General features: G+C 39.0%; 1 protein-coding gene across 12 annotated transcripts in view; it reads right to left on the reverse strand.

Moving 5' to 3' along the window:
- Positions 1–27649, reverse strand: part of LOC129767692 (potassium voltage-gated channel protein Shab) — a 339910-nt gene that overhangs the window by 118445 nt on the left and 193816 nt on the right. For 10 of the 12 annotated variants that reach the window (XM_055768833.1, XM_055768832.1, XM_055768837.1 and 7 more), the window contains 3 exons: positions 26693–27118; positions 25811–26227; positions 25199–25733 (listed from right to left, as the gene is read on the reverse strand). In XM_055768833.1, coding sequence (XP_055624808.1) covers positions 25199–25733; positions 25811–26227; positions 26693–26952 — 1212 coding nt within the window. In that variant the 5' untranslated portion in view covers positions 26953–27118. Of the gene's footprint in view, positions 1–25198; positions 25734–25810; positions 26435–26530; positions 27119–27649 lie in introns of those variants that run through there. The other 2 variants (XM_055768839.1, XM_055768838.1) reach the window with 2 other exon arrangements.

Genomic DNA, 27649 nt, shown 5'->3' on the forward strand with positions numbered 1-27649 from the left:
GGTGGATCATCGATGCAAAGGTCGTAAGTATGAATCTTGACCATTTTTTTTTTCAAAAGTTTATCCTGAACTGAACAAGTTTTATCTAGTAGCCGTAAAAGACTCTAACAAACGCCTGTCATGGTGCTAAAAAACTTATTCTTTATATAATTGTAAGTTGGAAAAAAAATGAATGTCTAGATCTCAATATAATCGTATCGATTGCGGAACGAAACGATCTCAGGCAAGCTTCCATAAATATACTTCCTATTCACGGGCCATGTAAATGCAATGGTTTCTTTGGTCTTGTTCTTGGTTTTTGTACGTTTAACTTTTCCAAAAAAAGCATTGAAAAACATTGGAAAACCCGTTTTTGCCTGAAGGTCGCTCACAATAAGAAATCATTGCAGATCTCATTGCAGATTCTGATTGAAGCGATTATACCCCAGTTTGAATGAAGGACCTGAAGTATCGGTTGGAATTAGGCTTAGGTTTGCTCAGCTGTCTGGTCTCGAAAACGATTAACAGATCGTTGTCGGGTATCCAGTAAAGCGGGATTTCCTTTGTAAATTCAAACTTGGTATGGATATAGGTATTAGGTTCGATTCCTGATCGGTCAAGGGTATATATATATATATATATATATATATATATATATATATATAGTTATCAAAGAAAATTCGTCCAGCTCAAATCGTTGTAAGAAAATAAAGTGGGACCGTCATCATTATTACATAATGAATAGAGTACTGTTTTAGGTGTAGGTGCATGTGTGTGTGTGTTTTTTCTTATCTTTAGACTATGATGATGATGGTATGTTGTTTTTATTTTTTTTTTTCTTCAATTTTTAATAATTTTAGTTATTAGATTAGTTTAAAAATAATTGTGAAGTCTACAAGAGTTTGAGCATCGCGCGCGTGAACCGGCATAGTAAAATTTGAAATTGAGCATTGGCAAAAGTGATTTTTTTCTTTGTTTTTGTTTTGTTTAATAAGATCGATCCATTCCAAGGGATTGAAAGTGGAAACTGAAAAGAAGCTAGGGATAGCTCAACCGGAATACTTGTAAATTTATCCTTTTGACAGATGATTGACGAGATCTTTCTGTGTTGTGGCAGATCTCATTGCAGATTCAGATTGACGCGATTATACCCCAGGTTGAATGAAGGGCCTGAAGTATCGGCTGGAATTAGGCTTAGGTTTGCTCAGCTGTCTGGTCTCGAAAACGATTAACAGATCGTTGTCGGGTATCCAGTAAAGCGGGATTTCCTTTGTAAATTCAAGGCTGGTACTGACATAGGTATTAGGTTCCTGATCGGTCAAGGGTCTTCCCGGGTTGGAAATTCTCTTGACATGCCTTGGGAGAGTTACTGGGCCTGAAGTGTCGGCTAGAATAAGGCTCGGGGTTGCTCAGCTGGCTGGACTCGAAAGCGATCGCATTAGTAGATCGTTCTCGGGAATCTAGTAAAGCGGGAAATCCCTTGTAAATTCATGGCTAATGCTGATATAGGCATTGGGTTCGATTCCCGATCGGTCAAGTGTCTTCCCGGATTGGAAATTCTCTTGACATGCCATGGAATATTTAGCGTTTAGATAATGCCCTTACTTGTTCTTTTGATAAACAATCTATGCCAGTGGCACAACCGGACCGTTTTTTGTTTTTAACTAGCTTACTGGTTGATTTGATATTACAAAGAAACTCCTCCATATAATTATCCACAAGATAACTCGTCCAGCTCAAACCTATGTAGGGGAAAGAGGTGGGACATATTAAAAAAAAAACACTTTCTAACAGATAAAATGTGATCAGCGTCAATTAATCAAATATATTCAACACAAAACGCGACAAGCAAATATTCAGTTATTGAATGTCTACATTTTTCTTTCGATCTTTTCGTCGAACCTGTTTGGTTGAGTTACGTTAAATATTTTAGTCCAAGTTACTTATTTGTCATTTTATGTCGCTGCTAATAATAGAAGAGTGACAAACAAAATAGTGTTTGTAACAAATCGTCGATTGTCAATTGAATCTTAGTCACTACTTCAATTGATTGGAACAAATCGAATCAAATCAACCTCAAAGAACATTATGTGAAGCGGCTTGAATGAAGGAATGGTCATTCAATTGAGTGGAAAGGATACAGAGAGAAGAAGTCCGTATAAATGAGTTCGTCAGATCAGCTCATGTACTCGCAATATTCCTGATGAATAGTAATGTTGTCAAGCTTGATTGATGTTGATTCTTCATTCGAATTCAAGTGAATGATTTGATAATTTGCAGCACTGTCTCTAACAGTGGAGATATAGCCTTTTAATTGATAAATTTTCCTCCATAATGTTATCCACTCTTGGGACATATTTCCCTACGATATCAACTAGTTTCAAAGTGCAGATAATGCAAATGTTCTCCAGCAGTGATTCATAAACTAGAATGGAGCGGATATTATTTTTCTATGTTTCACATAAACAATAAAACCCCACTCTACAGAATGGAAGCAACTTTATGCGCTTCTTATGCATTACCAAATCAAAGTTACGTAACACAAAACAAACGGCGTTGGGTTCCGTTGGTTTATTTGCCTTGCTGACGCATTTCGCGACACGAATAAGTGCCTGTAACGAACCGGAAAACTATGCACAACTGTCGTTCCCTGTACCTCCTGGCTGTGCAGCACCTTCGCCGTAATCTCTCACGTAGGAATGTGGCCAAAACATACCGCAAAGTTTTAAAACGTTTTCTTATGTGACATTCTTTTGGGGCAGAACATTGAACCGCACCCAGAATGTGAACTGTGGGATAACTTTGTGAAAAGTATCGATTTCAAAAGACTATTCTTTTTCCCAAACGATATTTGATGCGATTGCGTTCGAAAATTCCAAATATCCTCCCAGATAACTAATAACTCAAATATCGCTTCAAAATTTTCACGCGGCTCTCGTGTCCTTGATCTTTGATTTCTATGGTCAAACAAACAACACTCTCTAATCGCTGGCCCGAAATGGAAACACTTCCAGCTGTGAATATTTGTAAACACTAGTCAACGCCGTCCAATTAGTGATGGCCCATTCCGGGGCGGCGGCGGCGACGGCTCATTAAACTGTTTACTTCATCTGTGCTCGTTGCAAACGACCCGCTCCAGCTGCTCCAACTCTAATTTTGCGATCGGGAAATCGAGCGCACCATTCTCACGTATTTCTTAGCAGCCTCAAATAAATAAACTGTCCGCTGGCGCTGGAACTAATGGGAATTCACCAATTGTTTTGTATTGTTGTGGACAGAGCAGAAACATGGATTTTGGTTTTTAGTATGCGTCTGGTAGATCCCTGATCGATGACCTGTTTGTGTTTTCCTAGAAAATATACACCTGTTTGCACAATAAACATTGAGTTACTAGAATTTTGTAAAATATTGGGCGACGCCATATAATGGCATTAGAAATAACAGATATTTTAAATTGAAATGAGTGTAGAAATGCTTTCGCTCTTGGATCAAAAAACCTCGAAAGTACGCAATAACATGAATTTATATTTAAATTCTTCGTGTATTTTAATGTTTTTTTTTGAGCCATGGTTGGTAATTGTCCTAATACGAATACTTTCATTATTTAAGCGACATATATCCACTTACAGCATTCGTCCGAAAACTGGGCGAGAAAGGAAGCCCACGATTCCTTCTCATTTTGTTCACACTTTGCTACATACTACACCTTTAAGGTGTTCAAGTAAACACAGAGTTGTGAAATCAAAACTCGAAACATAGAATATTTACAATTGTGATAGTAGAGCGGCGAAAATTGTGTGACAATAAACATTTAAAATACCAAATGTCATATAACACCTAAACACGTACGAATATAATAAAATTTGTAAAAAAATAATACTTAATTATTTCCCACAATCTAACCAAAAAAGTCACTGATAGGAAGTATACTTTTGAAGTCAGGCCCGTGCTGCATGAGCATCTCCAGAAGCTATCGAGAGTAGCATGAAAAACATTGAAAAAAACGGTTTTTACCATAGATCCTATGTTGAACCTCATAGGGGTTCAAAAAAATAGTCAAAATTTCTTATTTAGTACCCTTTACAATATTTCCTATAGAGCGGTGATTTGGTTTGGGGGCACTTTTTACTTTCATACCCGGCCAGGCCATTCGTCAATGTTTCTGAACACATTACTGCACGCTATTTTATATGTGTGAGTAATTTTCGTGTACGATACAAAAAATCTAGCTCTCCTATAGTATATGTCAAACCACGTTGAACTCAAACATCGATACATGCATACGTGATACATGAGAGAAACGAATTCATTTTAAAGAGGAATCACTCCAATATGCATTGAAGTCCATGAAGAATGAAATGAGATTGTCGAGTCGTAGAGTGAGATAGCACCTAAACGCCCGAATGACTGTTGAGTCATGTTGACGGAGAAACTGCTGGAAGAAGTCAAAACTCATTTCCAATTGCATACAAAGGCAAATTTCATGATCCACTGACTATCCTCAGTTGAATATGACTTTGCCGGGCCGAGCCGACTCTACGACCAAGAACAAATAATTTATTTTCTATGCGATGCGATGAGTCACTATGGTCGTTCAGATTGAAAAAATACATCTTTAAAATGAACTTACAACGCTGCGTCAGGCACAACGCAGCATTCTGATCCCTGCTTTAGAAGGCCACTGCTTCTAGAAATTATTTACGAAAAGAAGTGTTCCGTGTGCTTAGAGTAATTCATGGATTACATAACCGTCCATTAAAATATACAATTTGTTAATTGAACATCATTTAATCAATCATTCGACAATAGGTGTCCACTAAACCAACATGAGTGAATGTTCTGCGAAATTTAAATAGCGGCGTTTACGGAAAATGTACGCGATCGTAAGAAAACGATTAGTTAAAGTTCTCAACACCTTGACTCGTTGTGTGCAACGACTTGGCGTATTATAAGTAATACAGTAATCGTTCGATAGCTGGACCTGCTTTAACTGAACTGCTTTTTAACTGGGCGAACGTTAACTGGACTGTGGCCCTTTTAAAAATCAGCTATTCCTAAACAATTGACAATTGATTGAAGTTAGCAAGTGAATGGCCAAGACAATGACCCAGAGCTCAAGACAAAGTTATTGATATTCCTCCACAATCTTCCGACATTAATCCCAGTAAAAAACTAAGGAAGTTATCTGTGTAGGAAATTTAGAAACCATTAAATTTCTAAAAATAACGATTTTAAAAACCACTTAATGAAAAAATTGATAATACCTTCCTTCCGAGCACACCAAATAACTCGTAGATAAGGTTAAAAACAGATAAGGTTAGTTGCAATGAACAAGGGATACCATAATAATGATGGAATTAGGAAATTGGCCAACGCCTTCGAAATCATGTAGAGATTTCAACCAGCGTACGATTATGAGTTTGAGTCAATTTTCATACATTAGCACATACATTCGCCATAAACGAAATCGTAATAAAAACCATTATTCTGAAAACAGATAGCAAACCTTTCAACTCTCATATGACACTATAATTTTATCTAAATAGAATGTTACGAAAGCTTGTTTTCGACTTTCAAAACAAGGGAAAAAAATTTGCATGGTGGAATACGATTACGGATTTGAGTCACTGTATTGTCTGATTTGCGACAATGTACACAGTTTTGTACACAAATGTACACAGTTTTCGTGTAATTTGTTTTTGCAATTTCCAAAAAAAACTTTTATTTCATCACATAGGATACATATTCAATAAGTAAAAGTAAATTTTCATTAATAAATTTTAATTTAAAAGCTGATTTAAAAGATGTTTATTCCACCTGAAAATTCATAATTGTTTTCGTCTCCCAATGAGAGCACACGAAGCTTAATGCCGTCTACGTAAATATACTCTTCAAAATCAGAATCCGAATTGGATTACGATTCCAATAATACAAAAGCAAAAGCAGCAAGTTTTCCATTTGCATATATCTTTATACTTTGTTTCTCCAAAACAATACTCGGAACTTGACAATTCAGTATAGTTGCATTGGTGAACCCGAGTGCGAACACGTGAAACATTTCAGTGCGAAACCAACAGCTTCCGGGTTGAACCTAGTGTGAAACTAGATTGAAACTGAGTGAATAAAAAAACGTTTTGACAGCAGTTAGGTTGGAACTGGGTTTGAAACTGAACAACACCGAATTCGCTATTACAGTCTGCAACTGTCCAAAAACGTCTCAAAAATGCAATACACAATATACTGATTTCGACCAAGAGCATCGATGCATCCGTCAGATCCATCCGAATGCCGTAATTCGGAATTTCGTTTGATGTGGATGTGATTGAGCTCGAATCGAAAGTTTGATTCGAATCGCATAATAGGGGTCAACATTGTGATTTTTCTTTCTATTGACAGTCAATTGAAGAGGATGTTGTTCGCTTCATTGATTTGAGTCGATAAAAGTCGTGTTACCCATTCGGTTTATTTCCCGATAGGATGTTTCTAGATCGTAATTTGTCAAAACGAAATGCTAAGAATATTTATTATTTTATCGCGTCATGATTGCAAATGATACGTACAATCATTTGTCAACATTGGACGTTATTACTGACGTACTTTCCGTGTTTCGAACAACTACTAACCCACTTCATTCAGATACATTCAGGTTCTATTCCTTGTTCCGAATGTTTCGTTTCGATTCCTTGTTACTTTCCTATTCGGTATTCATGGAATAAATCTATGGCATTATTACATCAACGAAAGGAAAAAGGAAACCTTTTCAGCTAACTTCCCGGCTAATTATTTAAATTATATTGAAATAGAGCTCCTTTTACACACATAAAAATATATCATCAATCACTAATTAGAGTTCCGAACGTGACGCGTTGTATTTATCCTATCCTATTGAACTCTCATTTCGGTGGTTTCGCTCGTCTATCATTTTGGGGCTTACCGCCTTCATTTGGAACACTTTCACAGTAACGAAGATCGGGGAGGGGTGGAAAATGGGGTCGTTTAAATCACAGCAATATTGGTAATAATTATTTACACACGATACAAACCGGAACCGGAAAGCCACACACGGAACACAACATACGTAGAGGTAAGTATATCGTACAGGTTTATACAGGCAGACACACACTACATCAAAAACATAACACTAGCGCAATAGTCGGAAGCTGCTATTTGGCGGCGATCTGTTTTTTTTTTGCTCTTTTGGCTTTGCGCTTCATGAATGAGCTATGTACAGGGCGAAAGCGAACGAGAATGTTTGAAAGTATTGTAACTGAAAAAGATAAAAATGTGAAAAGCAATTGCCTGGTGATTGTGGCTTTTTTTCGTTGGCCAAAAAACTGATCGAGCCAAAGTGGGGTGCAACACGACAGCCAGCAGTCCAGTTGCGGGCCGGAAGCGAAAACTCAAAATTGGTTGTTTGTGCGGAAGGGAAACAAAACGACTTAATGGAAAATGAAACAAACAAAACAAAAAACAATGTGTGAGTTCGGTGGGGTAAAGAAAATCAAAATTATTTTTGTAGATTTTTGTTTGGTTTTATTTTTAGCCTCTGATCCATCGGATTGTCACGAACGGACGGACGGACGGACGACGATGCTGGGTGAGGTTTGGTTCGAGAGTGAGAGTAGGATTTAGCATAGCTAGAATTTTTCGCAACTTTTGCCTTTATTATGGTATGCAATCGGAAGCGTTATTTACAAATTTTACTGGATTGGAATGTTCGAAGGGGAGATAGAAACGAAAGGGGGAAATTGACTGGACTTGGTGGCTTGGTGGCATAATTGCGGGGGTGGAGAAAATGAAAGTTTCCCTCCCCGTGCCTGCCCCATTGGCATTTACTCAAAGTTGGAGGTGTTAATGAGAGCCATAGTGGTTGGTTAGTTGAACAATTTCAAAGCTCAAGAGGGGCCTCATCCTTAAGTTATACCTACACTAAACGAGTGTTCCGGAGAACGCTCTGCATCTGGCTGAACACATCTGGGGGTGGTGCTTTCTTTTTTTTTTGTGGAGGCTTATTTTCTCGTCTACTGTGAATGAATTTTGATTTTTCTTTGGTTTCGTTTGTATGAGTTTTATGTGTGTTGTGTTTTGGAACGCGCTGCCAGCAGACAAAATCTAGTTTCGACTACAGGAAAGCAGCAGCCAGACATTGCCAGCTGGTAGTCAGAGAAAACTACTAGAAATTTTTCTCGGTAATCTACTTTCGCAACTACGTAACAGTGAAATAAAATTCGAACGGAAGAGGAAGAGAGAGAGAAAAATTTCCGGTTTTTTTTTAATTATTGGCGAGTGTCATTAGGATCATCACATCAAACACAAAGAAAACTTTCCAATGAACACACACACACAGTGGCACTAGATGAATCTACACTTTTGTTCTGTGAACACATTGTACCAATCTCACAAACGGGAATTTCAACACCAAAACAAAGTAACATACCAATGAGGGATGCAAATTTCTATGTTAAAATGGTGGAAAACTTTACTCTGTACTAAAAGGTGTGTTACTACATGGAAGGGAAAGATTTCTCAAAACCAAAATCCTCTGATCGGGGACTAAAGAGACAGTGTAACTTTGCAAGAAAACATAAAACGGAAAACATGTATTTTTTTCGTTACCGAAACAGGAAACTCAAGAGCGGGAGATAAATTTTTCGTGAGGCAAAAATTTCGTTATCAGTGCACAAAAACATTGGTAGGTTCATTAGGGGAGATTACTTTCGACGGTAGACGATTCTCAAGGACAGAGAAACTTGTGTAGCGAGGAAATGTTATGAAATCCGACTCCGCATTGTTGAGTGAAGTGAAATTTACTTTTTTTTCGCTTTCACTCTGATCAACTGTGTGGTGATGGATTGAGAGAAGCACCCCGCAGCACGATGGGATGATAACTTCCTGCGGGAGGAAATCACTTACCCACCATCTGTGGCTGCTCCTCCCCGGATTTCAAGGTCGGTTCTTTTGGTTTTATATTTTTTTATCGAGGATTCTACAGCACGCCTGCCGCCTGGTTATATCGCATTTGCCCATTCCGAAATAAACATTTGAGTTCATACAATAATTGGTATTGGTACTATAGATGTGAGATTAGATTGCAGTTATGCGATATTAGTTGATGATATTTGTGATTAGATTAATGAACTTATACAAAGTAGAACACAACAGTTAATAATGATTCAGCAGAACAGAACGTTTGCAGCGACAGTCTTCCAGTAAAGTATGACAAAAAAAACGAAAATATGTGAAAAACAGACCACAAGATAAAGAACAATTAAATGCTTGATATATTGGTGCACCGAATACAGAATCCATGTCCAGTTGGATTTTGCAAGCGGCCATATTTCGAGCACTGTTGCAGCGTTTATAAGTCACCACTCAACAACGATCCTTTCGCTCCATTTACGACATGAATTTCAACACTTTGACGACATTAACCACTGAGCTATGTAGACGGAGAGCGCCTCCACCGGGGACAATAAACACCACTATTTGGGGGTACTGACAAATTTTAAATCGTTAAAAACCGCACGTCCTGCTTTTTTTTGGTCATTTTAATTTCACGAACCATTAGACGATGTTTGTAAACATCTGCAGGCGGAAAAATTTGTCAGCATTTGTTTCAATTTTTTTCTTGCTGTTGTTGATTGTCTCCGGCAGTTGTTTGCCTGTTTTTTTATATTGTAAATCTGAGCGTTCGACTGTTTAGCGATAATGTTTACATATATAAACTGCTGTTTGTTGAAAAAAAAACAAACGAACCAAACAAGGATTAACGAACCGACAGAGCGGAGGAAGGGAGGAAGGGATGCGTTAGTGATGAATGGAAGTGGAAATGGATTGGAAAATGTACAAGTGGCAATAGGGGTTGCAAACATAAACAATACGTGGCGATTCCATTGGGTGCAAATTGAAAAACCGGGGAAAACAAAATGGTTTTAGTGTACATATGTTGTATGAAACATCCGTTTGAGTTGTTAAAACTGTTAAAGGTTAAACGTGGGAAACACTCGTAATAGTTTGGTTTTATTGTTCATCGAGGTTCCCGTTAAGTGGTGATGTCTGATTCTTTCGATTTGTTTAAAGATTAGTGTGTGTAGAGATGTGTGAAAAATTAGAAGGCTGTCGAGCATTATTTGCAGTTGTCGTATAATTTGGGGCTGTACGAGGAGTGGGTGGTAAAACAAAAAACAAAACAAATCAAAATCTTGAAAACAAATCGGATACAAGACGTCTCCAGGTAGGTCTCGAGTTTACGTTGCAAACAATTATACGGAAAAGCAAATAGGATTCTTGAAGAGACGTCTTTTGCGGACGAAAATAAGCATTGGTTGTTCGGGATGATCAAAATCAAAACATAATAATTATCGCCGTAGCTTCTGTAGTGTGTCATTTGGGAGGGTTGGCAGTGTTTGTGCATGTGAATAGTGTTGGAATGTGTTTTGTGTATCCTTTGTCGTCAGTCGTAGTCAGTCATAGAGCAATACGATGACATAATGTTGGTGTGATGGAGAATTCGGAACTAGCTGTCGTTTGAAATGTTTAACCTGCTTTAGGTATTCATTTTACGCAAACAGAAACCACGAATTTAGTGCAGCATATAGAAAACAGTTAGTTTAATTTCAGCTGAAATATTTTGGTAATTTTCCGTCGAATCCTGGATGATTGGATAGTGTTTTCTACAATCTCGTCTCGCATTTCGCTACGGCTAATGGTTGAGTTCTGATCTCTGATCTCGAGCGAATTGATCACATTTATGGAGAGTTCTAGATTCTGGATCTCCAGGTTCTGGTGAAGTTCGTTTCGATCGTAATTTGTGGCACACAGCCAAAAGGTATCAATGGAACTCATGATAAATTCCATACACCGTGACTTTTTTTTTCAGTATTAATGATATGCTTATCATTGAACATATCGGAACGAACAGTGCGATTGAGACTGCAACAGCAAGGATTGAGGAGCAAGTTTGTGTCTCAGCGACCGTTAATCCGTAAGGTCAACCAGATCAAACGTTTGAAGTTCGCCAATAAATACATCCACAAGCCATTCTCGTTCTGGAAAAAGGTGCTGACGAAAGCAAATTCGAGCTTTTCGGAACGAAACAACGACCCAGATTATGGATTAAGCGAGGAGAAGAGCTGCTTGACAAGAACGTTCAGAAGACAGTGAAACACAGTGGCGGCAACATCATGGTCTGGGGGTGTTTTGCTTGGTCCGGTTTTGGAAACCTGGTTTAGATCGATGGTATAATGAAAGCTGACAAGTACATCGATACCCTTATGCATAATTTGAAGAACCCAGCACGGATGATCGGTTTGCCGAATGATTGGATCTTTCTGCAAGACAACGAACCAAAGCATACGGCACACAAAACGATGTCCTACTACCGTCAATCTCGTGTGAAGTTGATCGATTGGCCGTCGCAATAACCCGATCTGAACAAAATCGAAAATCGGTGGTCAATTCTTGATCAAAAAATGAATAAAAGTACGTAGGAACAATTTGATCAACATTACCTGCAAAACGTGGTTGAAAGTATGCCCCGATGTCTGCAGACAGTTATCTGTGCCAAAGGAGGACAACCGAAATACTAGTGACTGATTTTTTATGCTTTTGTTTAAGATACACAACATGTCTTTTTTATTTGCCAGACCAAAATGAGTAATAAATATTCATTTCACCATTTTGAAGAACAAACAATCCTGAAAAAACTGGAGTGCACTACAATAGATCAAAACAATGGTTGCAGTGTTTCTAGAGTCCTCCAGAAGAAGAACATCTTTGAAGTGATACAAGCGAAGCGGATATCGACTCGGATCACTACTTAGCAGTGGTATACATGTACTCAACATCAAGCTTCTACGAAACCTCCTAGCTGTCTGGACTATGCGCAACGGCTCGCAGTGATGCTTCCCGACGATAGAGAAGTCTCAGGCGTATGACCTTTCGTGGATGGCTGGAGCAGGATCCGCACATACATCGGGAAATTCATGACTAGGATTCGATACAACTCGACACTTTTCATCGAATTCTAAGCAGCAGTTGTTGATCAGGCGCTAGAACGAGGGCATCTTCCCGGATAAACTTACTCGACTGATCAAGGCTACCATGAATCGTTTTCTGTGCTACGGGCGTGTTTCGGGGATCCGTATTCCGCCTCAAATCCCATCGCAACACAGAGAGTTAAGCCAAGTTGATGGATGTTCGTGCTTGTTTAACGTCGCTCCCGAGAGATTTCTCAAGGACTAGGCTTCACCAACGACTCCGCATAAAATAGCACTTAACTTCACGATGGTGGAGTCTACGCCAGATTGAAAACGGAAACTACGTGAATCGGGCTACTGCTTAATGCAAAACAATTTTAGCCTCCCACCAAGAATCGTGAGGACGGTGATGTGCTTGCCAAATTCTTAATTCAGCACGGGCCACCCCGGAAAGAGTAACTTCCGGATCAGTGGGAGGCCCTTTCATGTGAATTTGAACAGATTAATTATATACAGGGGAATGTAAGGTAGTTCGCCTCCACGCGATGTATCCTGGGCAACATTAAATGTGCTACAAATTGAGCGTCTGTATCTTAGGTTGGGAGGTTGTTAGGTTATCTCGGATCGAGCGGCTGAATAAGAAATGCTATATCCCGCCAGCTACATTTAAGATGGCTAAGATCCAGCTACATTTAAGAGGCTAGTGACCCTTCTATCCTGGATTCCTCGAGAAGACGCACCACGCTAGATATGGGGTACAGACTAGGGGGGCGTTGCTGATTAATGGTCAGCTGCATCCCAATAGGAAGTATCCCGTGTCGGGCACAGGTACAGATCATTGAAGACAGCAACATCACAATTACGAAAACACTTGTAATACTAACCTCGAGCCAACCGCGAGTAATCGGTTACATATTACTAACATAGTTATAGGGCAAACATTGTCGAAATATTGAACTCCCGGCCCCGTCAGGTTGACGCCATATGAGCCTTAATAAAAATATATATTTTGGATAAAAAAAAAAAAAAAAGATGGGGTGTAGGTATCGCGGCTCCCAGTAAGATAGCATACCGAAACCTAAAATATCACGAAAAATGAAGAAGATAATCCAGAAAGGATCAATCGGTTCAAACCACGGAAACGATTAGATTTAAACGATTGGAAACTCGGTCCTTGAAATTTTCGAATCCTCCATGAACCGGCTGGCTTGCCCGCACGGGAACTACAGCGAATGGGCGTTGAAATTGCTGCGATTCAGGAGGTCTGATGGCCCAATTCCGATTAAAGGAAATTTCGTGCAGTAGATCCTATAGCACAGACGTCATCCAAGTACCACTTCTACCACAGTGGCGGCAAGGCAGCAGAACGAGGCGTCGGTTTCGTAGTGTTAGGGAACCAGAAGAATAGAGTCATTCGGTGGAGGCCCGTAGGCGACCGTATATGATCAACATCTACACATCGAAAAACGATAAACCCGATGATGTCAAGGACGAGTTTTACGAGAAGTTCGAGTGCCCAAAACACGATGTAAAAATCGTCATTGAGGATACAAACGCACAAGTTGTGAGGGAGGAATTCTTCCGTCCAATCATTGGAAAACATAGCCTCCACTTGACGAATGTTAGCTTTGTTAGTTAACTTTGCTGCTGCCAGAGGAATGGCTATCTGTAGCACTTATTTCCCACGTATAAACATTGGGAAGAACACTTGGAGACATCGGAACGGTAAGGCCTGCTCCCAAATCGATCATGTCCTGATCGACGATCGACACTTTTCGAATGCTATGGATGAGAGGTCTTCTCGGGGACCGAATATCGTTTCAGACTTTGTCGTTTGTAAGATCCGTGCACGGTTATCGAACGTACTGAAATCTCGCACAGAGAGAGCAACGCATCTCAACATTCAGCGGTTGAAGGCGGACGGCGTGGCAGCAGACCACAGCAGAGAGCTGGATCATTGGATCGAAGAACAGGGAGAATTAGTAGGAGATATTAATGGGCTGTGGAAATGTATCTATAGTACCATCGAAACGACTACGAGAGAGGTGGTAGGCAAGACACGAGGAAGACAGCGTAACAGCTGGTTCAATGCCAAATGCCAAAGAGTGACAGACGAAAAGAACCAGGCCAGGAGACGTATGATAAGGTTTGGTAGTGATGGACAAGCTGTGGAACCATCAACACAGTCGATCAATGAACTGAAAAATCGATCAATGAGCTGAAATATTGCAAGGCCGCTGGGAAGGACAGTATCCTGGCCTTACTTCTAAAAGCGGGAAGCGAGCGGCTCCACGATGCGATCCACCGGATGATATCAAGAATCTGGGCGGATGAACAAATGCCAGATGACTGGTCGTAAGGTCTCATTTGCCCTATCTACAAAAAGGGCCATCGACTTGATTGTAGCAACTATCGTTGCATTACGTTGTTCAATTCTGCGTACCATCTTCATCAATTAACCATCTTCGTGAACAACATCGAGTCTCACTCGTGGTGTACTTGCATAACATAGGGTGCAAATGTTTACCCTGCGACCGACAGATTCTAGATAAGTTCCGGGAATATAACCTGCAGTCTCATCATCTCTTCGTGGAATTCAAGACGGCGTACGATTTAGTCAAGAAAACGAGCTTTGGCAAATAATGCTAGTGTAGCGTCTTAAAACAGCGTCCAAAAAATTGCGTCCAAAGGTTGCGTCTAGTTGTTGGAGCTTTTCTAAAGTTGATCCGTTCTCGATGCTCGCTGAAATCCAAGTGGACAACTCATAGCCAATCTCACTTCCACAGACACATGTACTATATGTATTTGTACTACACGCACAACTTGCTCTTGACATTGTGCAAACGTAATTCGCTGTAGATTGATTCTGCCATCATACACTGATGCAATTAAATAGTGCTTATCCCAGGACTCTACAGCTAGAACACGGTTTTCCAACGAAACTAGAAAAGCTGATTCGGATGACGCTTGAGGGACCTAAATCATCCGTACGAATAGCGGGTGGGACCTCAGTTGCTTTCGTAACGTTAGATGGACTGAAGCAGGGTGATGCGCTCTCAAATTTGCTTTTCAACATTGCACTGGAAGGTGCAGTAATAAGAGCAGACGAGCAAAGAAATGGTACAATCATCACAAAATATCACATGCTTCGTGGTTTTGCGGAAGACATCGATATCATCGATTCTCTTTAGGAGAGAAGCGACGTCAGTGTCCGGTCAATAGACCGGCTAATGTACTCAAATCTGCCTTATTCAAGCTGAGTAGATTGCGTGTTATTCTGTTACAAGGTGTAATGAATAATTTGGATTGTCTTGGTGTTGATAGAGCCCTCCAGTTGGCTTCAATCATTGATATTTCCCAGGTTTTGAGCTCAGATTTCATGCATGATGTAGATAATCCACAAAATGGCTCAGGCCCGATGATTTTAGTTGAAGATCCTAATCTTGCTAAGAGATCGGCCTTTGCATTACCTTCTATACCGCAGTGACCAGGCACCCAGTATAGGTTAACTTCGTTAGTAGCAGCTAGTTGTTTTAAGGATAAAATACATTCCCAAACTAGCTTTGACTGACACGTGTATGCTTTTACTGAATGAAGAGCTGCTTGGCTATCTAAGAAGATACAGATATTGGCAAACCTGTATTTTCTAGTCAAACAAATATTTGCACATGTTACAATAGCTTGTATTTCTGCTTGAAAAACTGTAGGCCACTGTCTCATTAGAATTGACATGTCGATTCCTGGTCCAGTAATCCCAGTTCCCGTAGATTTAACGATTTTAGATCCATCGGTATAAAACACGAGTGATCCAGGACGAGTTTTGGACCACCTTCTTCCCATTCGTTGCGATTGAATTCAATCACTTTGAATGGAACACTGAAGTTAGTCTTTGTTTCCATCCTGAAGACTGGATGCTTACTATAGTGTTCAGTTGAAAATCTTTCAGGATTTGTAAATGCCCTGTGAGATCTCCTTCTAAAAAATGTTTTATACGTTTCAGCCTAAGAGCACCCTTTTTCGCTTCAAGTAGCACATAGTGGTGCAAGGGTAGAAGGTATAGAAGATCATCTAAGGCTTTGGGAGGTGCGCTGGGTATTGCTCCAGTTATTGATAAACATGCCAGACGTTGTAGTTTATCGAGCTTTTTCTGAGCTGATATTTGTGTAGTTTTATGCCACCACACTAGCGAAGCATATTGTTAGTCATGGTCTCACAATTGCCGAGTAAATCCAGTGAATCATTCTCGGTTTTAGTCCCCACTTTTTCCCGAATATACTACTACTACTCCAGAGCATCATGTGTAACTGCCAAATATACAGGACATCATAACCAAGTGCTGGAAAGGTTCTTGAATCGGTACCAGGTTACATACAAAAAAAGTTTCAACCTCCGGATATGCAACCAATGCCATCTTCATTCCGAGTGTACAGAATTCCATACGCCATCTTCGTCACAGAGTGGACCACACATGTGTTCATTGCTTGTATCGGTGAATATCATACGCCAAGACGAAGTTGTTGACATGGATTGAATCGACTATATACTCTGGTTCTTTTTACTATAACAATCCCAACGACGAAGGCAGATGTTTCATCATGGCCGGTTGATATAACTTTACCCCTCGCAGACACGATTTTCAATCACCCTGCTCCCATTGTTCTAGATAACTTGCCCGAGATACGGGAAATGCTGCTCGGATCAATAGTTACTGGAGACATGGACTTCGCAAACTTTCAACAGTGTTTAGTGAATACCGAATCATTATATGATAAAAGAAGTGCACCAGGATATTTTTGGTAACCAAACTATTATGAGAATTGATCCAAGATCTTGGAAACTACCGAGAAAAGCAGAAACCATATGAAAATGTGTACCAAACAAAACCTTGAAGGCCTGATATCCAGAGAACAACTTCCAATAGCTCTGTGTACGAAAGAACCCCACAATGACAAAATACCAGAGCTCAAGCAGACGGCCATCATCGGCGTTCCCAAAATCAACTCAGGGTATTTCCATTACCGATATTTTCGGAGTTTCGGGAAACGGTGTCTCTTGTTCTCTATCGAACACAAAATGGGCGAGCCATTTGATTGGAAATTTGCGGTCCTGCAGAAGTCCCGATGAATTAGTAAGGCCGTAAATGTTAGATTTGAGGCTCGGTATATTGACGAGTAGAATCGCGACTAGATCTTGATTATGTATTGTAGATTCATGAGTAACGAATGACTTTCGGGTATAAAAAGAAAAAGGACCGAAGTTTTATTCATTCAGTTTTTGTACGATATACAAAAAAACATCGGTCGAGAATACGTAGAACACGGATTGAAGACACTTCTGTAGAATCCATATAGGCATATAGGTGGAAGTTTTCCTCACAGTTGGGCAGACTACCGCAAATGTAGTCCACTGCCTTGGCGCTGTGGAAGGCACCTTAAAAATACTACTAGCAAGACGTGTCCATTTGCTGCCTTGTGTTAGGGAACATTTTGGATAATAAAATTTCTGTAAAATAAAATAGAATTTAGCATGAGTGATTTTTATAAACGCTTCATCTGTCAATGTAGGTATACAGTCTGTAATATTTTAAGAAAGACTAGCTTTAGAACATAAAAACATGTATAGTTTTCCAATTATTCCTACAGTTTTTGTTAAAACCATCTGTTTTTGAATTTGGTCGAGGTTGAAAAATTCAAATTTTTCATTTTTATAAAACTGAGATTATACTTCATGCCATAATGAAGTAAAATAAATCCGTATTCTCAAGATAAAATATGAATTTGATATGATGGGTAACCTTTTCAGAGATTTGTGTTTTTATTGTGGAATCTTCGGAAACTACTAGTTTTCTAATAATATTCTCGAGAACCACATTTAGAGCAGACTAATGGGCTTCTAGTATAGCATTTTAGATAGCCACCATCATACGGAGGAAATTGAAAAATTTGACAAAGTCGGGGCGCCGGATAGACCGAAGATTCTGTGTGGAATTGCTCAACACAATAAATCACTGTCACCGGTAATACTCCATCATCATTTTCCACTGCGTTCGTGTCATCTGTTTGCGTAAAGGAACATTTCTTTTTTACATAATTTTTTATGCGGCTCTCCTGAGTACCTATGTCTACCTTTTTTTTCGCACTGAAGGAAAAGAAAACGGCGGAATATCACAGCAACAGCTGGTGGTGATTACCACACAGGTGTGTTCCGAAGCAGCACTCGAAAGGGGATTCGATTACTATTTCGCAACAATTGTTCTTTCCGGTCGGCGATACGAATCAAAGGTATATATTTTTTTTTCTGTGACATGCGAAAGCACGTGTTGAATCAGCAATGCTTCAGGAACGTAAATTTTGGAACTGAGATGAAAGGTTCATTGAAAATGTGCAATAAGAGTAAGGTGAACGATTTATGTACAGTCTTGTTGTCTGAGAGGAAGTAATAGTGTAAACAAAGATCGTCTGAGTCTCGCCCAGTTGGAATATCGGTATCCGTTGTGTTTGTGAAATTTTCTGTTTTTCTCTTAGAAAAAATGACATTGTCGTGCGTGTCTGGAGGTGATGTTTGCCATTTCTTGCGATTGTTTTCGGGGAACTCAACTGTTTACTGGAAAAGAACTTATGTAAATAATAATAATAAACACGTTCTTTTATGCGGACGGGTTGTTGAACGTAATAAACAGACACGAAAGGTAAGAAAACAAACCCGCTGCCACATGTTGTACCGATACCATGTGTAACCTTCACATCGTCGCCACAGACTGATGGAACTGCCGTTAATCTATGGAATGTAGATTTTATTCAATTGTCACTAGCTGGGGAATGGCACGACCCGAATTAGTCGGGCTGAGTGACGTCGATTAATATTCGCTCGGAAATAAGCCGTCCCATTCGCCATCGCGCCGGAAGCAGTTACGATGCCCTCTAACGGAATTGTTTTGCTATTATAATATCCCTGTGATAAGAGGAGGGGGTAGTGTAGAAGGAAAACTCATTAGTTATACTGCACGCAAACCATGTGCCACTCGGACGGTAGAGGACCCTGTGTGCAATTCATCATCTTTACTAATGACGTTCATTTTACGATTAATTGGTTACGGCTACGAGCAGGCCAACCATTTTAGTGGTGATCACTTACGCATGTTTTGCAGTAAATGTAGCAAGAGAGACCTGGTGTGGTCGGGGAAAAAAATCTATGAAACGCATAAGTTATCGTTGCACACAATACCCGCATTGTACGGATCCATCCAAACCATCGTATCTGATAGAATTTTCAACACTCTTGTTAACGAATGATGTAAATTTCCCTCACATTACTCAGTGATGTTCGGTATAATATATTCCATAATTGGTCTACTTAGGTCTCAACAGTTATGCATGAAATAATCTTAATATCTTGATTACCTAAGGATCCTGCGATAAATTCACAGACAATTACAGGATTACAGGTTGATTAGATTTCTACAAATTACAGCATTCTTGACTTTCGATATTGTTTTAAGAAAACGTCAATTTATCCAGCATGGAAATTTGGGCTAACCAGTATCACAGGAAAGATAACTTTGAAAAGTATTGAACAGTGTTGCCACACCTACTGATTTATCTGGAAAGGTACAGTTTTTTTTTCGTTATTTTTGGTACAGATTCTGTACGGTACATGGTACAGATTTTCGTCAAAAAGTACAGATTGGTATAGATTTTTTCCGCGTGTGAAATTTCCTTAATTTGAATAAAGCAACATTAAGGTACATGATGACTTTTACGCCGCAATATCGCTTGGTGCTGCTGATCTAAAATGAATTTACAATGCAATAATTGATCAGTTTCATAAGGACGAAATTCGTTGTGTTAGAGGCGTTCCCAGGGTGCTACGATGGGAAGATCTGGAGAATGAATTTCGTAACCGAAAGGTAAAATAACTCCGTAAGGAAACGGTTTTAGAAAACGAGCATATGCAGAATTGGTGGACAAAAATTGGATGTTTAAAAATAATTGACGGCGTTTTCGACACTTTGATGCCTTGTTTGTAACGTTTTCACTATGGCTCACTCCTAGGATTTTTTTTAATAATCTAATAGAATCAGAACAAAAATAAGCTTGGAAATCGGTTCAGTAACGATACGATGAACGCTATTTTGGGGTCAAAAGACTTGATTGAACATAGTGGCTATGTATAAGCATCATCAAACACACGAATGTCTTCGAATGTAAATGTGTATTTGTAGTAAAAAATGAGTATTTTTTTCATTCTGATAAAATAGATTTTTTCTATAACGAATATTTTCGATGGTACAGATTTTTGGAAAAAAAGGTACAGATGAGAAAGATTATTAACCCCTCTGGTACAGATAAAAATGTGGCAACACTGATATTGAGCCTCAGCATGAAATTTGCGTTATTATTCAAAACTAAACAGGACGTTTAGCTGGTTCATAGTTGGAACGATAGGAGAACTAAGAGTGACGAAGGAAGCATGATATCTGATAAGTTTTCCGACAGATAAGTCGTTGTGATGGAAATGGCAAAGGATACAAAAGCTCTTTCTACCGAGTAGATAATTAAAGACGAATTTTATGCCCACTTGACTAGCCATTGGCAGCACCATCTCAGTTTGCAGTGAAACTTTGTGGTTGAAAAAACATTTAAACAACTTTGCATACCTGAAACCTTCAAAAAAATCTAGACGACTTTTCGGAAAGAGCCCAAGTTTTTTTTAAATTTTTACGAAACTTTAACTAAAGAATGAAATGTAGAAACTTGTTCAAATTTCATTAGAAAATATCAATGAAAATGTTTCAACAAAAATATACTCAAAAAAAAAAAACAAAATCAAAATCCATTTTTCTCAACGTTTTTTTTTTCAAATTCTGAAAGAAATATATGAATGGCCAATACAATAACAAATAAAACATCCATACATCGTAAGATGGGAAATGTTACAGGGAGAAAGTTTATCTAACAAGAACTTTTCATGTTTTCTTTAAAATAATAAAATATGAGCTTTTGTCAAAGATGTCAACTTGTAGGGAATCGTGAAATATAACATATTAAACAATACTCAGAAGAATTTTCAATTCGTTTGGTATATTGGTATATCACAAACCTCCGTGGTCAGCAAAAATAGTTATTCACGTTAAAACTATCTCACAAAAACGTGACATGTTTAGTGAAACTTGAAAAATTTCTTGGAACTGTGGGAAAATTTCATGATACTACATTGAAGTACATTGGAAAATTGAAGGCTAGGGGGAGCACAACAGTATTCTATTAAAGCCTATTACTGATTTCCCATGAATTCGAAGTGACATGAGTAAAAAAGCTTCCTGTTCATACAGATTATAGGAATTATAATCAATGAGTTAAAAGGCGGAGTAAAAATAATCCGTATCAGTTCCAAATCGTTGTATACAGATATGTTTATAAATCGAAAACAAACCTCTAGAATGCAGAGATTTTGTGATGCTTTTTAAATATTTCGTTTGTTTGATAGTATTACATCATTTGAAAGGATTTCATTCTACGTTGATCAATATATTGACAACAGAAAAGTCGCGGCATAAACTCTATGATAATTGTCAAACAATGCTTTGATCTGGAATTTCAAAAAATTCTATGATAAAATTTCTAAAAATCATAATCTTCTTTTCAAAGCTTCTTTGTCAGCATCTAAATATTTCTTTAAAATAATAAAATATGGGCTTTTGTCAAAGAAGTCAACTTGTAGGAAATCGTAAAATATAACATGTTGTAGAATGCAAATCAGGTACATCTAAGAATGTGTTATTCACTCAATAAAATCTTTTTAAAATTCAAAACATTAAATATTACCGAAAATATAATTTTCTAGGGTTATGTTTTTATTCCTGAAATATTTGATGAGCCTATTTTACACCCACAAAGTTTCACTGCAATTTTAGATTGTACTGCCAACTCCTGAGAAAAATAACATTTTATCTGTTACATTTTACGTGTTACAATAGGAAAAAAAGAAAAACATGTTCGAAATTACATGCATTCGTGATACTTTTTTGTTTTTGCTCTGTCACCACTACGTGAACAAAGCAGGGAGCAGTAGGGGTAGTGGGGGTAATGTGGTCACCTATTTGTTTGATAGTATAACTATTGACTATTGACATTGTATTGATAGTCATCTTATGTTTGAAGAATTTAATGACTTTTGAGTCACCCTGCAATACAGTGAAGCCGTCGCATGTCAAAATATAAATAAAAACAAAAAACGCTCTCTCGGTAGACATTCGGCCGCAGTTTTGTGCGTTCCGAATTCAAGGAATTTCTAGTGAAATTTAGTTTATTTGACCTGATATTTGCGACAAATCAACATTTCGGACGACTGTTCATTTATTCTAGGGAAGGTGAACAGATATTTTGTTCAATTTTAGCGATTAATTCGCATTATTTCGCATTTCGTTGTTTGGGGGGCAAAGTGGTCAGTGGAGGATTACTACTGACAATGTTCTGTTTATACCTTATCACCTTCTGCTCTTAAAGAGGTCCCTTTTGTGGTTTTGACCCTGGAAAAATATTCCACCCCAACCAAAACCAAGCCTCATTATTAAAAACGTTATGTGTTTCCTACTACGTTTTTGTACGTATGAGAAAATTTAATTACGATTCTAGGTGAATAGGCCTAGCTCATTTCATATATGTACCTACTATTTCAATAATGATTTAAACAAATTTGGTCAAGAAAACACGCACAAATCTATCTCTTCTAGCGTGATATGTGCTAGTGACCACTTTGCCTCCACACTAAAAAATGGTCGATTTTTCAACTATTTTTCTAATAATGAAAAATGTACTATTTCCAATTTTCATAATAAAAACCGCTTACTATTTTGAATACAATAATTTAAGCTTCAATATTCTTCGAAGAAAGGGAATTTTAGTGGTTTGTGGACACAGGAAATGGGCATGTTTCTTAGGGTAACCACATTCCCCCCAGTTCCCCCATACCTGTTTTTTATTTACTTTGGGAGATGTTTGTCTGGTGACATCAATTCAATTTATGATTTCTATATGTGCGCGTACAAGCGCGCGGTGTGAACAAGGTTTTGCAATGTCCATTTAGCAAAATACCACTTATCTGTTTCATAGTTTTAAGTTTTTATAAGGAATTAGCAAAATACCGAAAGGAAAACTGTGATGAACAATAGTGTAACGTTTAGCAGCAGTACGCAGCCAACTTTATTGTTGCCCAAAAACGGTAGTTCAGTAATTAATTTGGCAACCCTGTTGTGACATTAGGACAGAGATGCAAGGTTTGAAGACATGTCTTCATTTTGAAGACATTTGACATACTGTGAAAACATTTGATTTTGTGAAGATATTTTGAAGACATTATGAAGTATGTGAAGACATTTCAGTATGATAGCGTACGTGAATTTTTGAGAGATAGTATTTCCATTAAATTCTAACTATTAGCCGAAAATATTGTCAACAAGTAGTAGGGCTTTTCCAAGCAGAAAATCCACAAGCATTTAGAATGAATTCAACAACAATACGACTTTCACTTCAAATTCTGGAAAACTTCGAGCGGTCTGAATAATATCGTTCCATTTGCGCTCGAGAATTTAAATGATTGTGACATTATATTTTTATTATTTTGGGCCTATACTATACAATACATTAACCTAGAACCTTCAAACGCCCACTCCACAAATCGAAGGTTATCCGGTTACATAGCGTTTCAATAATTATTTTTATGAATAAGGTTACAACCAAAACTTCAAGGCTGTAACAAACAAATTGAGCTATCACAGTTCCGTTTTTAAGGAAGAACTGGGGCTATAATCATTCAATCAGCGGTTGATAAACAGTTATTATTTTTTAAACTCATAAAATTTAGTTCGCAGTTGCGCAATATATTATATGTTCACATTTATTGCAATAAGTTTCAAAACCTCAACGAAAGTTTAATGAAGTGCACTCTATAGCAATGACAATTATAAATATTGAATAAACTCAAAAGTAAGTTATGAATTTCAATTTCCTGCGATATGATTGTGAAGACATTTTTTCGTACCATTTGAAGACATTTGAAAAAATCACCTGGCATCTCTGCATTAGGATAAAACTATATTCTACCAGAGCATTGTAAATCAGTACCAATAGAAAGCTTCAACAGTTTGGATGAAAGTGGATAATCGCGAATTTTAGTTAGGCATAAAGTAGCGATTTCTGGTTAGCGTTAACAAACTGGTTACTGGGAAAAAAAGAATTCCAATTTGAGCATTTGACCATGAAAAAAATTGAATTATCAAATTTCCTCACGAATTGGTCGATCCCATCATGTGATACTCGATTTCTTAGCAAATCCCGATGGATACGAAAAAAACAGAAGGAAATGCATGTAAATTAAACAAGAATGAGTAGGAAATTTCACGAACTGCCTCGAATACCACGGATTTATTAATGTAAATCAAGGAGCCGTTCAAATATATTTTTATTAAATCAATCAATAAACACCAATAAAACAATAAAATCCGATAAAATTTGACATACGGTTTATTCGGTTGTTTTTACAGCTAAGTGTTTGTCGTGTTTTTTTCATTCCAGCGACAATCGAACGCGAGAGTAGAGTAATCACTGCAGGAATCTGAACAGCAATAATTTGCCAAAAAAAATCTGTTACTGCTTTTGGTTGCTTCGGAGCGATGTTTTCCACTGAAAGCTGCCAAGTTTAATGGGAAATAGTTTAATTTCAATAATCTAAATTGCGTTGACCTCTTCGTTGAACAAGTAATTTATACTGGAATGTTTTTGACGAGCGAACGAACTAATTTTCCAATCCCATTTAGTGATTGCGAAACATAACTCGCTTTCTAAATAATTGACATTGGCAGGATGCCAATATCCACCCCATCCGCCTCTTAACAAGGAACGTATGCTCCGAGTGGCATATGCTGTTGATCGTTAGTTTTGTCCAAGTTTAGCGAGTTCCGACAGTCGTGTGGCGTGAAAATGAATGGTCGTACCGAAATGTGACAACCTGTTTGTTTTCCCACCGATTGTACGAGAGTGTGTTTTTTTGCACTGTTGGGAAAGAATAGGGTATTTAAACTGAAAAAAGGTAAACAGTAGCGGGAAGAATGCTATAAAATAAAATTTAAAAATTAATATTCATAATCGGTGAGGAATGATTCCTGGAAAAGGTACATTATACTGAATCTTTGAGAATGAAACAATAATGTTCAATTCTTGGTACCGCCAATATATTGCACTTACCCTAGCAGCAAAGCTAGTGTTTGGTTTCTCCAGCAGTTCCCAGAGATACTTTTGGTATTGTGCGCACTTCCCATCGCCAAATTCCTCTTCCTCTCGCTGGCGTAAACTCTCGGCCTCCTTTCGCATTTCTTCGTGAACATGTTCCTTGCGCTGGTGGTATTTATGCTGACAGCAGGATTCCAAATACAGTTCGTCCACGCCCCAGTACTCGAGATCGTCGCTGAAGGCTAGCACACACATTTCGTCCACCAGATGTAGCTTCCCGGTGCGGTAGAAGTTAAGAATAGAACTAAAACTCTTCGGGTGTCTATCGAAAAAGTATTCGTTGTCTATCAGTGAGTAGTCATCACATAGCTCCGATATTGCTTCGTGCGTGTTGCACTCACGCAGTCTTCCGAGTCTCGTGTGGGGTAACCGCTCGAGGGTTCGCCACAGGACTTCGTGCTTCACGCCTCCCACGTTGATCAGCACACGTCGGTTGAGCGCTTTCGAGCGCATTATCATGAAGGGTTCCGGTGGTATTGATGACATAGATCTACACCGATGGGGGAAGGAGACAAATTATGTTGCACTATGAACTTCGATTTACCTGGATTTGGTCAGTATCCGTACCTGGAATGTGCCCTCTGCAGCGGTGCCTGGGACATTTGCGTATAACTGGCCGCATGCGATGGCGATTGAACAGGAAATGGCGCATATCGGACTTCCTTCGCGCTACTGCCACCGCCCGAAGTGACGCCGCCACCTGTTCCTCCTCCTCCGCCAACAACTCCGCCACCACACGGTAGGCCAGCTCCACCGAGGCCACATGTGCTGCCTCCTGCTCCACCGCCGAAGCCTCCGATGTTCGTCGTTGTGGTGGTGGTTCCATCGTCGAAGCTACCGCCCGGTAGAATACCACCCGGCGCTGCAGGACCGCTGCACATTGTGGTTCCCGGTCCACCATTATTAAACGGGGGTGGCGTAGTTTCCCCCAGTTCCCAGCGCACCGCTTCACGCTCTCGGTCGCGATCGCCCACCATAGGGCCACTGGTTACGCACATATACGAAAACAACAGATAGAAAGAGGGGGGACGCAAAGATAGAGAGATCACTCAGTTGAACTTATGCTTTGCATTCGGATTCGGCGATAAGGCTAATCATCATTTGATTTACTAGAAATTCATCATTTTCCGTTTAGTAAGTAAACTCAAACTGTTCCTTCACACTACAGCACGGAAGGACAGCTGGCATGCCCTACAACACCAAAACAAACGTTATAGAGAGAAAAGAAATAGTTCTAAATGAAGAGAAGAGATTTAAATCTAGATGGAACTATGAGACAAAACTCACCGCTACATGAATCCAGACATCTTCTCTATTCAACTCATAAAACTAGTTTGCCTATTGCCATCCTTATTCGCTATGCTTACGGGATAGTAACTGGGCACAAGTAAAAGTAATAGAAACACGTAAACGCTAACAAACTCCAGACAAACTGAACTTGTGTCTAACTCTAAAGATAGGATGGTAGTACTCTTGCTCCTCCTGAACAGGTCACCACTTCGAACGAAGAGCAGTGACAGGGATACGGATGAGCACGACGACGACGGTGCTGGATGCGGCAGACTCAACGATGAGGAGCCCGACGACGGTAACGGCGAATGAGTTGCGGTGGACCAGGCCAACGTAGACCGGAGCGACGACGGTGACGACTCTAATGATAACGGCAATTCGAACAGAGATGCTGGTGGTTGCGAATTAATTATTGACATGGCCTAAGTATTGATTTTCGCTCGCGATTGAAGACGCACCAAGCGCGGTTAGCGCGAACTCTTCGTCCGATTACGACTTTTACACTACACTACGGCCCATACACACATCCATGTTGGTTGTTTTGTTGAAACGAAACTACGAAGGCCGATTGTTACGATGAAAGATCTGCAAGAAGGAAAAAAAGATAACATGTTAGATTAGATTCCATGCAGTTTTGAGAGATTTGATTAAAGAAAATTTGGTCTATGGAACATTAGCTTCTATCTTTTGAATTGAAATCGCTCCCTCAAGCTCATCATCGAGAGAATTGGCTCTTGTGAATTACATGATGAATACAATGCAGTAGTAATTCTTCGTTTAAGTGGCTCATACACGCAAATTATTACTGTGCAAATGTAAAGGGTGTCCCACATCAAATTGCATCACGGAAAAAATGCTGTAGAAAATTACACATTGAGTATTTTCTCTTGAAAATTTGGGTGAAAGTAGGTTAGAGCGTATTGTTTACATTGTATTTTAATCGATATCAGTTTTTAGCAAAATTTGAAAAAATAGCGTCACCCGAAATGCAACATCGCGAAATGGTTTTGTGCAAACACCTGAAAAATCCTCGTCTCTCTCATCGGAACATCCAAACTCGAAATCGTGCAGTCCACGATGAGTCGTATGATTAAAAGTTACTACGAAACTCTGAGC

The sequence above is a fragment of the Toxorhynchites rutilus genome, chromosome 2 (genome assembly GCF_029784135.1).
Source record: "Toxorhynchites rutilus septentrionalis strain SRP chromosome 2, ASM2978413v1, whole genome shotgun sequence".
NCBI lineage: Eukaryota > Metazoa > Arthropoda > Insecta > Diptera > Culicidae > Toxorhynchites > Toxorhynchites rutilus.